Source organism: Tetranychus urticae, chromosome 1, assembly GCF_039701765.1.
Source record: "Tetranychus urticae isolate SD_2017Ah chromosome 1, NJAU_TeUrti_SD_1.0, whole genome shotgun sequence".
In the NCBI taxonomy this organism is placed as follows: domain Eukaryota; kingdom Metazoa; phylum Arthropoda; class Arachnida; order Trombidiformes; family Tetranychidae; genus Tetranychus; species Tetranychus urticae.
In genome coordinates, this window is record NC_142958.1 from 213,852 (window position 1) to 229,994 (window position 16,143).

Sequence of the window (16,143 nt, forward strand, 5' to 3'; positions counted from 1 at the left end):
CCCTCTTTTATCGTTTGATAATGAAACTTTCTATCAACAGAATAAAAATAAGTGAACGAATGTAAAAATTGTTTTTGTTTTCTTCTCTTTACACTAGTATTGATAACCAGAAACATTTTATTTAACAAGTGAAACTATTAGTGAGTTTACTGTTTTATATTTGCGCCTCCAATATGCATTCTGTATTGGTATACAGAATGCATATTGGAGGGTTTGCAGTTCCATACTGTCGTAGGTACAAGAACTTTATAAATGTTGGAACCGTTTGAATATTAGTTGGAGTGAATGATTGATGGCTTAATATGGTTAAAAAGTTTTGATGGTCGTTAGTTGCAAATTAGTTTTAACCTGAAAATATTTCACTTGGAAAACTGGCATGAACGAGGTTAAACGAGAATTTTCGCAACAGCATCGATTTTTGATTTGTTTCAAGGATTGCAGGGAAGCTTTATGCAGTAAGAAACTTGACCAGTTTCACTCATCAACCATTAAGCACAGGGTTAAGCCTTTAGCTAAATGGTATTCATATTGAAATTGCAGTCAATTATCAAGACCATGACGAGGATCGAAGCATTGGTTGACACTCAAATTTGATTCATTCAAACAAGTCGATGGCAATTCACTGGTAATATAATAATTTCAGATTTGAGTTGACTTACCAAATTGAAACTTTTCTTTACATAAAGATGTATTCCAATGTTCAATTTGAAATTGTGGAAGCTTAAGATTCTCATATAAAACTATTGGATCTGTTTCTTTCCATTTAAGTTGGAGTTCATCTGTCGTCTTTGAAACTAAAATCGAAAGAAGGGCGGAATAAAACGCAAACACGATTCAATGAGTAAATTTCAATTGAAGGAAAAGTGAAAATTTGATGATTAAAGAAATATTAAAAAGCAAATCGGAACGAAAAAAGGAAAATAGTTCTGTTTGAATGAGTTGTTTCATATTCCATTATCATTGAGCATTGAAGGAAAAAGGGTTTTATTTGGTTTGAGTGAAAGGTATATCCTTCTGTTTGTGACACCAAACAGAATAATAATAATATTATTAATGATTCCATGAGAGAACCATCAGAATGAAACATGGCGAAATTGAATGCGAGAAGACAATGAAAAAAGAATCCGAATCAAATGGAATTGTTTTATTCTCTTTCAACTCTGATTCTCCAACAATTTAGTTGAACATTAGCACATTTTCTGCTATTTATTCAGTTTTTTCTGATATTAATTCTATCAACTGGCTATGTTCTAGATGAAGCATGAAATTCAACTGCAAAGATGGAGATTTCAACTGTTTACATTGAAATACCTTATGAGGTAGCTTAGCGCATACCACATTTAGCCAGCTAATAAAGTAACTAATTTTCAAAGCATGAAAATCCTTAAGATTGAAAATTGATGCATTATTATCCTGAAATTGGACAAGCAACAAGTAATTTGTTTAATAAACTTTCAGTCCTTTCTTACTCTTTTAATTGATTTTTCATCTGCATGGAAGTGCATCTGCGATTTAACCTTTCATTTATTTCAGACTCTATACAGTCTTTGTGCTGCTATTTATTTATTCATTTCTGATGTTCTTTCAGTTTATTGCTGTAAATGTTATTGCATGGACAATATATGGAAATATCATAAAAATAATGGACTTTGCTTGTGGACAAATTGCTGCTTTGGATTGGCAGTGCTGGTTTAAAAGAAGAAAAGAAGAGTTGAAAATCATATTTGATCAGTAAACTTACATGATGCAAGCTCAATAGCGCAAACCTGAGAATCCATTGGGAATCGATACAAGTCCATCATACAAGAGAATCGAAGTTTCAACCTAAAAAAGAAGAAAAAGGAAAAAGATAGAAATACTGATTAGTTGTACATATTCATGAAACGTAACTTTGATTTAATGGACAGACAAGTTGAGAGAGAGAGAGAGAGAGAGAGAGAGAGGACGTAGAGTTTCATTCTTTAGTAATGAGATTGAATAAAGATTGAGCAGAGTTTCATGATAATTTGTTCATAGTTTATTATGAAAACATGAAAAAGGAAAAGGAAAAGTTTCATCTTCAAGACTTGCTGACAAAAGGTGAGAAATGCTCAAGATGGCAAATAAGGAATGGTGAAGAAGTAAAGAGCACATGAAAATATTTACTTTTGTCGCAGATTCAGGGTAAAATTGTTCATCACATTTACCTGAATAGTAAAGGAAAACGTTTTTTATCTTATTTATTCAATGACATTTCATTCTTAACCAACAACTTGAAAGCATTTTTAGGTTTCTTTCGACTTGTTTTTTATTCCACTTCTTTACTCTTTCAATTTTATTCATTTGCTTACGTGAACATAAAGTGACAAGGTAAGATGAAGTTTCAACAGTGATGATAACTTGGAGTAAAATGATGAGATTTTGTGCAACACACAAAAGATAATTGAAGTTGATGGGAAGCAAAAATTCGGCCAAAAAGGTAAACGAGTCTATTATAATTTTGATGGTTCAACTTGCAACTCTTTTTAGTTTAGTCTTTATTCATTCGGCTTTTTTCCACTTGCAAAGTAGTAACTCTTCGGATAAGCTTATAAGCTTTTTATTTTACTGTTGTTCATGGTTTGTTAATGAAACGGAACCTTCAAAGTATTTTACGTCTCCCAATCATTTTGATGTACTAAATTCCAAACGGAATTTGCAACAAAGTTAAATCAAATACAATTCATTTCTAAATTTTGATGATGGATTAGATGTCGTTTATAGCCAAAGTTTATCGTTTTAGTTTTGAAATGAAAAGTGTCATCTTTTTGTTTTGCTAAAACCCAAAAATTGAATAGGAAATGGCAAGATTTGAAAAAAATGAATATAAATGAAGGAGCAATTTAAAAAAGCAGCAATTCTCGTGAAAAAGGGCTAAAATGGAAAGCATGAACAAGAACAATTGAGATTAAAAGTGAATGATAAATATGAAAACGAGGAAAATGTTGAAAATTGATGCAAATCGAGCCCAAACCAAATTAGACTGTCTCTCAGTTGGGATCCAACTGTTGTTCCTTTTTTAATTGTTCATTAGATTTGCAACTTTCTATTGAAAATAAATTGCCTTTGTAAAGAATCAGGGTAAATGTATTAAAAGAGTGAGTGAAAAATAAAAGTTTAACCTGACAAAAGAGGTTTAAAGCCAATACAATATAATCTTCATTATGATTGGAATGGTGCAACGAAAGACAAGGATGAAAAATGATGGGAAAACAGGGAGCTAGAAATGAATGAAGCGATAAATTTTGATGAAAAGTATTGCGAAGTAATCAATCTGAATGAGTATCAATGGGACAAAAAAGAGACGAAAGAAAGGGAAAAGTGAACTTCTTATAAACAATAAAGCATCAATGAAATGGTCGTCAGTTTTTGTTGAACATTTCTTTCAACTTCCTTTTCATTCATCTTCACCCATTTTTTGTGCTCACACTGCCAGATTCATGTTTAACGAGTAGAACTTGTAAAACTGTTATCATTATTTTGTCATGAAGCAAAGCAATTTACTGTTCATCTGTAAAACCACAAACAATTTGAACAAAATAAGCAATGTTATACAAAAAGCAAAAGTTTCTTCGACTAAGTACAAAAGAATAATTTCAATGTAACATTCTTCTCCGTTTTCATGCTTGAATTTCGCTTTCATTGATCATCAATTTGTAAATTTAATCAACTCATTATGAGTTCAATTGAGTTGATAAATTCCATCATATTCAATTTTTCATCAGTTTTTACCTTGAATTTAAAGTCTTTTTATATTTTGTATCTCTTGCAATTGAGCATTATAATTGAACAACTTAATCAAAATAAAATGTATCAATTTTGAAATAATAAACGGCAAACTATTGGAAATAATTCAGTGAAATGAGATGGAAAGATTTGAGTGTTGAGATTATTGTTTAAATTTGTATTTGTATCAACAAAATCTTTGAAAGTTGTTTACGAAGAAGCAATAAAAATCATTTTAAAGATTTAAAATGTGATACAAAATGTATTACATCGTAATGAAACTTTTGTGGCATCTGAATACTCAACCTGTGCCATGGTAATTCCCTTTTCAAATACTGAACTCGATTTTCATTTCCTATCAGTTAACTTTTAAATTGTTTCGACTTAACGTTGGGAGTTTTCACTCCATGTAAAGTCTTTACATTCACATTTAAACTTTTTTTCATTGTTTTCTTTCCTTTCCACACAAAATAACTTTCAGTAATCCTCAAGAGTTTTGCCTTCAACTTGTAAAACTGACACTTTTTATCCATTTAATTGACCAACAAGGAAAATGAAAGTTGCAAGGAAAATAATTTTGTACAGTTAAACAGCTTTTGGTGAACTGACTAATATTAACGGTTTTTGGGTCAATACACAATTTCCAGACCTTATTTTAGATTTTGTAATATAAATTCACTCTAAATTTTATCTTTACGGACTTTTTTACAGTCAATTTAGAGTTTCATTGTTTGCTGAAAGTAAAATTAAATTGACATGCAAAAAGTAAGTTCGAGTCAGTTCAGCAGTTGACCTGCAGATTCCATGTTAAAGTATACATGTAGATCCCAATGTTTTGAGAAATGTTCTCTTCGATAGAATGAAGATGATGAATGTTGCAAGTTAAAAGATCATAGTTTCCACGAAAAAATGCTTATTGATAAATTGACAGATCCAATCAATTTCAAAGCTGAAATTTCCTTGCATTAGTCCAAAATTTTCTTGTTTAGTTGTCTGTCTCACAAACGACATCAATCTGTGCACTTTAATTATAATAAAAATTAGATATTTAATTTGATTTACAAGAAGAAAAGGGAAAATTTCCACAACTGAAGCATTCAAATCTTCGAAAGGAGTCAAATGTGGGTTGAAAGTGCAATTGAAACAATTTTGGGCTGCATTATATTATATTTTGTCTTATTGTGTCAATAAGAATAGAAAAATTATATGGAAAATTGAAACTCGAAATTTCATCAAACTTGCACATCAATTCATCTTGCTTTATACAAAATCGCATGAACTATTTTATTGGTAACTTGATCAACACTATTCAATTGCACATTTTATCAATTTGAATAAGTGTTTGAGATGAAAGAAAATAATTCAGCATTTACATATTTACCATTTCAAGCTCCTAATAAAATTACTATACGTGATGATCAGGAATGGAGGAAGATAGCAAATGAGTAAGTGATAAGTTTCATGGTTTTTCAGGATGAAAATAATTCAAATGTTTTTTCTTTAATTCTTGGTCTGTTTCAAAAAAAGTTTTATTCGATATTATTTCTTGTAAATATAAAACAATAACAATTTATACAATAACAAAATAGAGTTTATAAATTATTCGTTCTTACTCGATGCTGACCTTAGACTTTTTCTGTGTACTCAGACTCATGATGTTTCTAAATTTATAAGAACATGAAATTATCTATTACGATTTATTCATCAATCGTATTGGTTCAGATTGTTTCAATTCAATCAATCCTTAATATGAAATATTTTAATCTCATTCGATTTTTTTCTCTTCATTCGCATCTTCATCGCATTCTTTTTCCTCCTTTTTGCTGTTTTGAAGCAATTTTTAGAAGTTCGATGTTTTAAAGTCGAAAATGTCTTTCATGGTCTAAACTAAACTGCAATTCACTGTCATTAAAATTTTCTCCCAATTTATAGCTGACTGAACTTTCTATTTGACACAACGTATTTCGAGTGTAAAGTAATATGTGTGAACAAAATTGAACCTTGAATGTGTTTCATTACCTAATAATCAAAGTCCTCTTGATCTTATTCTAACACGTTTATCACACATTAACGATTCAGCTGAAGTTGAATATAAGTTTACCTTTTCTTTTGAAAATCATTAATCGATGAAATAATCACTTAATTCAAGTTTAATTTATTCCAAGTGTTTAACGAGCGTTTAAAATGCATAAAGTATCTACCATAAGCAGAGACAATGTGCTTGTAGAAGACAGCTTCGAACTATGATCATTTGAGTTCTACTCAGCACTATTTTGTCAAATTTTAGCTTGACATATTGCTTGCGATGGTCGATCACCAATCGTGGTAAATGTAAAGCAGGATTAGAGTTTGAATATTCGATGTAATAATCAATTTCATTGGTCTTCTTACCTCGCCCAACAGTATTCGATCGATTTGAATATTATAGCTTCTGTATTGCATTACTTTTGCTCTTCGCATTTGAGTTTGATAAATTTTCGTCTCAAAGATATAAAGTAATTTTTTACTTTTATTTTAAATATTAGTTAATGATATATTTGATCTTTCCATTGCTGCTCTTAACCCTACTTCACATGGGCCAACAATAAAAAGAGAATAATAGAAAAAATATTCTAATGATGTTAAAATGCAGAGAATAATGAGAATAAGCGTCAAGTTTTTGAATGAAATGCATATTGAATATGCATTAATGTGAACTTAACTTTTTCCTGGTTTTTCATCTTTTCATTCACCAAGGAACGATATTTTACAACAATAACATGGAATGAAAGAGACGAAAAGAGTGTAAAAAATCTTTAGTAAATGACTAGGAAACTCTAGTAGAATCAGTTGTGAAATGGTAATAACAGAGATCTTGTTAGATAAAGATAATAGTTGCACAAATAAAAGTAATAGTATTAATAATAATGATAATCTTAAAGTAAATGGATGCAATGTGAATAATGAAGTAACTTGATAATACAAAGTTAAAGAGTTTCTAGTTGTTCAGCATGAGATATAAAGTGAAAGGAAAAAGTGAATTTGCATTTACATAATTGTCAATGAGAAAAGATTGTTCCAATTGAATAACATGATTTGTCAGAGTTTTTATGCTCAGAACAATTTTTTTCAATAGAATGAATTCGACTTGAATTTGCGAACAATTTAAATATTCGAAAGCTTGAAGACGGAAAGAGAGAAGAGAATTAAATACATCGATTAAATATACTGGGCTATAAATTCACACGACATCAAGTTTGTTCATGTACTTTATTCATCAATGTCGAAGTGATGAAAGAAATACATTTTACATATTTTTGCATTATTATCCTTTTAAAGTCCGGATCTGAGACAAACTTTACTGTGCTAGAGCAATATCAACATATGCTAACATAATTTTCAACCTTGTGTACTTGTTATCATTAATAGTTTACAACCTCACTGTTTCTAGGTCACATTCAGAGTTCTGTTAATCAGAATGATTTGTAGCCTTTCATCCCTTGCCGAACTGTGTTGCAAATCTGTGTGTATGCTAGCCTGGTGTAATAGTCGCTGGATCAGGGGTTTGCAGGAAGTCTGGATTTCAGATTCGTTGGAAAGCAATATCGTAGGATTATTTATTGAGAAAAGCATTGATGTAATAGAAAGAGTTTGACTTATGCATCAAAATCCTTTATTAATGTGCAGTTTTGTAGAGAGCTAATACTTTAAGAAATTTATATTCTGCAATTGAATTCGGTATAGACATGAATGCCCATATGGAACGATGGAACGGTCGCCTTCACATTCGACTACGAACTATTTAAGGTGATTTATGGCTCCTAATCTAACTGCTACAGCAGTGCATACCATTTATAATAGATTTTCGTCCTCTGTAAAGTGTTACCGGATCAGCATATTTCAGGTCTGAGTTTCTATCATACCAACTATACTAAGCTTGGAAGTGGTTCATTCGTTGCCTCTGCTGAAGAGTAACTCTTTTGAATGCCTAAAATTTGATTATCTATTAATCATCAGATGCGAATTCTATTAACGAACATGATCTGAGTAAGCAACGATACAAAACTTTTGAGAAACACAAAACAATTTTCGGGTTCCCTAATCTCAAGACTTGGTCTTCCCTTAGCTGAGATGATGAAAATGTTTGCATTTCAAATGAAAAACTTATTGAATTGTGTAAATTGCAAAATCTTAAAACAGAAAAGACTAAAGGTAAAAATGTAAACAGTGTCAAATAAACAAAGAGTCTAAAATTGTTTCCAATTAGCAAATAAGTACGCAGGTTGGATGCTGAATTCACTCTATATTGATGATCTGAATTGATTTACTTTGATTTTCCTAATAACTTGGGTGATGTCAAAGCATTTCATATAAATATGGTTTGGACGAAACAAATGATTAAAAAGCATCCATAACAACAGAACATGTTTATCAAATAAAACAAGGAGACTGCAATTTTATTTTTCATTACATTTCAATCTGACTCAATTTTCTTTGTTTTCTTGGTAATCATGATGATAAATAGAATAGCTCTTTCATCACATTTGAGCAACAAAGCTGCTAATATTTTGATTTTTGTTGAAACCAAACTTTTATGACAACTTCAGTGGCATAGAGCAGTAAACAGAACACTTTCAACCATCAACTTGATTTGATTCTAAATCTTCTTTATCGACCTTTCTTGCAAAACTTGCATCTTGCATTATGTTTGTTTCGAGTATTGTTTATAAATTCATTATGCAAATCGATTTATGCATTAATTTTACAATAAAAAGCACGACTGCAATTATGATGTCGAATCTACGAATAATGAAATGTGGAAATATTATAGACTATTTCATAAGATCTCATTATTTTAAATCTACCCCACTGAACACGATTAGACACAATGGTTAAAATACTCTGTAATATTATATGAATAGTTGAGACTTGGACAAGGGACGTTAGCCTTTAATGTTTCAATTTGAGTAAAGTCCATTAAGTCTGAGAACAAGAAATATCATTCAATTTATAGCCATTTAAATGAGCGCAGTGAAAAACAATATTATTAAATGAGTCAGAAGTTGATTAAAGCAGTCTTTTTGTTGGTTGATTGATTAAAAACAATTCATGTCTAACTCAATGATTTACTGTTTACTGATGATGATAATAACGATAATAATAATATCATTGAACAATATTAATGTAGATAAATTTTCATGGACTGGTACAACTTCATTTGGTCAACTTTTTGATGGTCCAGTTCTTGGACTGTTATTATTCTCTACGGTGAGTAAATGGTCATTCATTAAGTTGCATATTGTGTTGGAACATTTATCTACTTCTTCTTTCTATTCCTTGTGTCTTAAAACTGAAAGAAAAGACGAATTTATTTTGTTTCATTTACTTCAACTTATATAAATGAGAAATATTTTCATTTCATTTTCTTTTTTGTCTTGTTGATGAAATGAAGCATCACAAAAGATTTTCTCATTATTATTCAGTTCAATTTTTTGCTCTCACAAAATTACATTGTTCCAATTGATAAAACCCAATACAAAACAACATGCAACATGCAACATGGGAAAAGAAAGGAAAACCAAGAAGATGAAAGATTGGTGAGAACTTTTTTAATCAAAGAACCTCGAAACAAGTCATGATTGTTTCAAACATGATAGAGATAACTTGAAATTTTTTCAACTTTTTACTATCATAAATGTCAATCTCATTTCATGAACATCATTCATAAAAGTGTGCTTTTGTTGTAACATTTTTCAACTTATGGTTAGCTTCAATAGTGGTAAAGGCTTGCCAATAACAAAATTCATCGGTTGTTCTGTTCAATTTCACCTCTTTCTCTTTAATTGCCAAACTTTCGGAACAAGCCATGTCAATTAACATGTCCAATTTGCAGAATAATTACTAAATGCGATTTTAAAAGTTATGATACTAGTTGACAGAAAAGAGATTGAATGAATAAAAACATGTTTTTTCTTTTAACTTTACAGTTGGAAACAGAGACAAGAGTTGAATTATTAGCTGAAAAAAGAAGTGAACTTTTTTCATTACTGGAAACAGCCTAAAGCTGAAGCAACTGATGCCGTTGCAAGTATCACATATCGATTGACAATGAAACGGAAATGAATCAACCTAAACGATAACCTATTTTATCATCTCTAAGTGACTCGATTTAACCGTATTAAATGGTTCAATGATATCAATCTTTTGACATGAAACATAATAAGGCTGGCAATGAAAAATGTTTTAGTACTTTTCACTCGCTACACTTTGGTTCAAATGGTTGAACCAAAATAATGGATAGAATGGGAAATAATCAACAAAAGAATAAAAAATCCTCTTGAAATCTTCCATTTACACTGGGAGTAGAAATTTATCAATTTTTTCACTTCTTTGCCTTACTTTTTTCTCCTTTTCCTTCTTCCAATTCTTTTCTTTTTTCATCAAATCATCATTATCATCTTACCGTTTCATTCTCATCCTTTAGTCTTTTTGCTGCACTTTTCTCTTACTATCATCATCTTCTTTCTCTTCATTCTCATCAATTTGCTGCCATTGACAGATATTTCATTGATCAAAATAAAACCAATTGATCATATTTTTATCTTCACATGAAATGAAAGAATCAGAATAATTTTTACCTTCTTTTCACCGATTGTTTAACTTTAATCCAGTCTAATGTTATTCGTAATTGTTCCATTTTCATGGATCATTTCACATCATTCAAGGTTTTAACCATTGAAATTCAAAGGATATTGATGATATTAACCCGATAACATGGTTATCATTAATATTGAATAAAAGGAAAGTCAATGAAAAAGGTTTTCCTGAAAATAATTTACGCTCTATTTTAATATAATGAATTATATCCAAAGTTATATTTGATACATCATCAAACCACTAAACCATCTAAACGGCACTTCATCATTTCAATTTCAAAATTATGAACTTCAGGAATATAAGCCAAATTTCTTGGTAACGAAACATATCGTTGTATTATATATCGCATTTCAATATTCAATCCCTGTGACGTTAACTGCTTTCTTTGGATGTTTAAGCTTCACAACTCGATGTTATGGAAACAATTTATGAAACTGTTGAAAGGACAAAACTTTTACACTGAAACTGACCAGAGAACTGAAAATTGGATCAAATTTTTAAATGTTCATTTATAACACTCAAATGCAGAATTGAAGTGGAAAAATAAATGAATAATGTGACTTAAGTTATTGGATAAACTATTTGCTATTTTCTTATTTTTTATTTCATATCATGAGAGAAATGATCTAAATTAAATTTGCCATAAACTTTCATCTTAATAATAGTTGAAAGAAAAAAGGAAATTATCCTTTGATAATTTGTTCAATTACAAAAACTAAAGAAGATGAACTGATAAAATGAAAAAAATAAAGCAAACAAAAAAACTGGAATGATGATTGCAGCAATATAAATAAATAAAACTCCCAGCAAAATATTTGAAATTGAATTTCTTAAGTTTGAGAGTTCAACTCAATATTTCTGTAACTTTTCCACCAAATTCAAAACTTAAACTTACCTGAGCATGTAAAGTATTGATCCGTTTGGATTGATACGTACAAGTACATTTGGCACTGTTACATATTGAAATTCAGCGTGTTTAGCATTGGCAAAGAAAACTTCCGGTTTCCAGATCATGGTTACCAATTTGGGGTCATTTAAGTCCAAAGGTTTTGATAGTTTCGGAGTTTTAAGTCTTTCATCGAGCCAAGTTTGCCTCAAGTAAAGATCAACTTCGTAATCCTTTGAAGATTGAAAAGCTTAAATTAGTAAATCATTGGCAATTGAACCCTAACGATTTAATGTGTTCAAAACTTTCACTCTGTCCAAGTCTTAAAAGCAGCTTATACAATCATAAGTTGTGATTGTCTAAGCCACCTTAAATATTAGTAAATACTTTTATCTTGTTCAGCCCTGTTTCATGTTATCTGATTTGAATAGTTCCAGTTTATATAATAACAATAAACTTTCAGTTTATTGAGATGAAAAACAAATCATTTTACCACTAAACCATCAACTGAATTAACATAGATTTACATGCAAATTTATCTGTTCATTTTTATTCATTGTTATTTTACTTCTCCAAATGAGAAAAGTTTATTTTTGATTTACTTTTGATTTGTTTTACTTTAAGTTGAGTTAAATAATGATTGAAATTTAGTGTCAATAAAGCTAGTCGATGAAACACTTATCCAAAATTTATACTTGAATTGAACCAAGTCATATTGTCTGATCACCTAACTTGCTATACAAGAATAAAATGTATCATTCAATTTGTACACTTTTGGTTTGTCTTGTTCAATCTTTTCTTTTCCAAATTCAATTCATGATTCTATTTCTTTTTTTCAATTATACATTTTCATTCAAATATGCAAAGTTATCAACTGCAATGACTTATTCAACAAATGAAATCTCAAGAGTTTCAATGTTCTCTTCAGTTCTGTCATCATCATGTTCCTTCAACTAGATTTACAAACTTATATTTTTATTATTACCTTTTATTCACTGATTAAGTTTCAAATTGTAGAAGAATAAAGAAAACAAAAATATTATTTGAATCAATTGTTCAGTCAACTGGGATTGAGTATTAAAGCTTTAACCTTTCAATAGCATTTTCCTTAAAATTTATTCAACCAACAATTCGTTTTTACTCTCGATTAACGATCAATTTTAGACTTGCAATTAAAGTAATGTTCAATTGAAACCCATGGAATATTATGATTCCATTATGAATAAGTAATGTTTATTAAATAACATTAAGCTGCTATTGGATAGGCACTAATGAAATTCATTATCCTAACTTATTTACAGCTCAGTTGAGCAACTATTAAAGTTAATGAAAAAAAGATGAAAAACTGAAACATTAATTGGTTCACAATTTGTTTCCAATTTGATAAAATCTCAAGTACAAAATGTTTAATAGAAAAATATAATAAATCCTTTTAATTCCTTTTCAGTTATCTCATTTGCAACATTAATTCACGTTCAGTGTTAGTGATTAATGATGGAAGACGCAAGCTACAACTCAACTTAATCGTTCAACTTTGATTTGGTAATAAAAATTAACGTAAAATGGAACCGGAAAAAACTTGCAAATTACAAAACAAATTTTCATCTTAACTTTATTCTTACACTGTTCAAGCCAAAACTGAGATTTATTCAATTTTACTTCAACCTTCCTTTTGAATAGCTAAAAGTATATCTAAATGAACATTCAAACTGTTTGATTTGTAAAAGGCAACGAAATAAATTGTCGTCTAATCATTATCGAATCAATGAGATTTTTATGTCGAATGAAGAAAAGTTTTTTCATCTTCATGTTGAGATTAGCTAGGAAGGGAACTTTGCTCAAAGGCTTTTTTCTGTTCAGTGTCTAGTTGTGATCAGAAAATCAATCAACGTGCAAAAAAGTTTTACCTTTTGGTATAACCTTTATTTATTCAAATAACAAGTTGATAACATAAATCAAAATAAATAAAATGACTTCAACTGAATTGATAATAAAAGAGTTTATTTGTATTATTGGATACAATTAGTTTTGGATTGGATGAGTTTAATTAACAGGGGAATCTGTCTTCTCGCCCAAGATGTATAAAGAAAAGAAAAAAGTTGATTCCCGATTCTCGTTGAATCTGAGTTGAAACGAAAAACTTGCTCACAAAATTGATAAGTTTGATGGGAAAGTTTGTCAAATTATGATAACTCAATGTTTACTCAAGCTTCAAGTCTCGATTTTAGTCTATATTTTCTAATGAACAGTTCATGATGATGCATGATGAATGTTGAAAAATAAATGGGTGATAATGATACTTGAAGATAATCTAATCTATAATAACAGTAAAATAGAAAAAAAAGTTGATTCAATATCTCAAATGGTCCATGTAATAACTCACTTGTTCATCTGACTGATTAAACATTCCAACAACTGATTGATTCATCTGAGAGAAACGAGGAAAAGTTATTCTGAAAATGAGAAAATTCTTGCTTCTCTAGAGTTTAGTCTTGTTTCCATTGTTAATGGTCAATCGGACAAGATTATCAATTTAGTCTTTCCTTTGTAACCCGTAAATGGTAATAAGGAAAGAAGAGCAAAGAAGAAAAATGAAATTCATCATGAAAGTAGTTAAGTAATTGATATTTGAATAAAAAGGTGATTAAATGGTGATGGATGAAGGATAACTAAAACTTATCATTTGAATGTAATTAAAGAAGACAAAATGGTTTCTCTTTTTGCTCAAAAAGTAAAGGATTAACTGTTGATTAGATATAATAGCAGACTCGGTGATTCAGGTGAGAATGGAAAAGGAAGGTAAGAAAACGAAGGAAAAGACGAAGGAAAGGAACAAGGAAAAGAAGAGATAAATTGGAGTGAAAATAGTTGTGGATATCAAATCGCATTTAATCACATGGATATTTTGATGGGAGTTTTTCGTGCTATCGAGAATGATCAAGATGAAGATTGCAAGTGTATAAACTCTCAAGAACCTGAGAAAGGGGAAAAAATCAGAATCTAAACTGATGATGATAATGATGATACTGGTGATGAGGAAGCAAGAAAAAAGTGCAAAAAGGGTGAACAAAAATCCAATGAAGTTGAATACTTTGTATGAAGATTCAGGAAAAGGGTGATTGGAAATGAGGAAATGATAAAAGGTTCGATAGCAAGAGAAGAAGAAAAAAAAGATATTCTCTTTCTTTCCTTCTTCTTCTTCTTTCCCATCCTTTTGCACTTTCACTCCCTATTAGATTCTTGGGATGTTCAGGGGATATTTAGGGATGTTACTTTAATAACCATTATTTCCTTCATTCAAGTCTTTCATTCGGTCTCATCTTGTTCGTCATCTCTTCCTTTTCCATCTTTACTCACATTTCTTGATTCATCATCTAGTCTTCACATTTTACTGTACATTTCATGATAGAAATGAGAAGAAGATGATGAAAAGGAAAAAATAAATAAATAAATATCACAATATGAATAAAAAGTTTCCGGAAAATGCAATTTATTTGTGGCTTTATTTACTCTGGATAATGTTTGCTTACCAATTGGAACCTTTTTTGCTGCGGTTAAACTATTCTTTTTCTCGTCCTTTACCTTTTCCACTGAAATACAACAATTTAAATTCACCTTGTAAATTACCTGATTAACTAACCTGTGTTTTTACCATCTAATTAAGCTAATTTGTTTTTCATAATTGACTTAATGTAACTCTAATTGATGAGTCTTCCAAGCAAGACAATCGTTGCAACATTTTAACGTGACTCTTCGATCAAACTGATCAATCCAAATAATTAATGTACAGTTGAGAATAAAAGAAATTCAATGGTTCAGAAGGTTTATCTGACTAACAATTTTGATACTTTGATTAGTTTCATCCTCAAACAAAAACTCTATTCAGTTTAAGTGAAATTCTAATTCTTTTATGGTTCTGTTTCTCATTGTCTTTACTTGCTTTTTGATAATCAAATTTCATCCTTTCTTTTCATTTCTTCTCGTCAGTTTGCTTGCAACCTTTGTAATCAGTAAATATATGAATTTAAATTGTTGCAAAATGCAAAATTCAATTCAAATATCAACAAACAAAAACTTTAAAACGAAATAAGAAACGGAATAAAATTGTTGTTAACTCAAGGGAATCCAATTCATGATGCTATTCCATGTTGGTAAATTGATTTTGTCCATTGACTTGTATTGTTAGGATTGCATTTTTTATTTCTACTTGCATCAAAATGTTGGGATTTTAGTTTGGCGATTTTAATAAGCTTTCCAACTCTACTTCAATAAGTTGTAATCAATAAGATGAATCATTAATTGCTATTCATAAATACTGAATGCATTCTCTTGGAGTTGCCTTCTTTTGTTTGCACTGCTGCATTGATATAAAGTTCAATGATGGCAAGATAAAAATGCTCATGGAAGATGTCAAAAGCTAGAAATACATTAAACGACATAATTATTCTATTCATTAAATAATTCCCAAGATTAGACTATTAGTAGATAGCTAATGTACTTTTTCACTTCAATAAACAAAAATCATTAACAGAAATAAGTATTTTAAATTAAGATCTAAAAGTGATCTAAAGATCTTTTAATAATCAATGATGATCAATGTTTTATTCATTAAAGGCAGTTTACAGCTACTAATAGAAAATCTGATCAAAATGTTGTCGAGCATTGATTCTGTTCTCAAGAAAAGACATTTAGTAATGTATTAATATTAATTTAAATTTTCATTGATAGCTTTGGAATGCATTTCAATCGAAGATTAATTAAAAATTTCAAGCGAAACTTAATGCAAATGAGCGTAATGAAACAGTTTTATTGGTGAACTTGTGACTTTTAACCTGAAGAGGTTAGTTTAAAGGTTGAATAAACAAAATAATATCAGA

General features: G+C 29.7%; 1 protein-coding gene across 1 annotated transcript in view; it reads right to left on the reverse strand.

Annotated features, from left to right (window-relative positions):
• Positions 1–16,143, reverse strand: part of LOC107370334 (glycine receptor subunit alphaZ1-like) — a 30,654-nt gene that overhangs the window by 11,992 nt on the left and 2,519 nt on the right. Inside the window, exons 4-6 of the mRNA XM_015938333.3 lie at positions 11,276–11,499; positions 1,742–1,824; positions 660–794 (exon numbers count right to left, since the gene is read on the reverse strand). Coding sequence (XP_015793819.2) covers positions 660–794; positions 1,742–1,824; positions 11,276–11,499 — 442 coding nt within the window. The remainder of the gene's footprint in view (positions 1–659; positions 795–1,741; positions 1,825–11,275; positions 11,500–16,143) is intronic.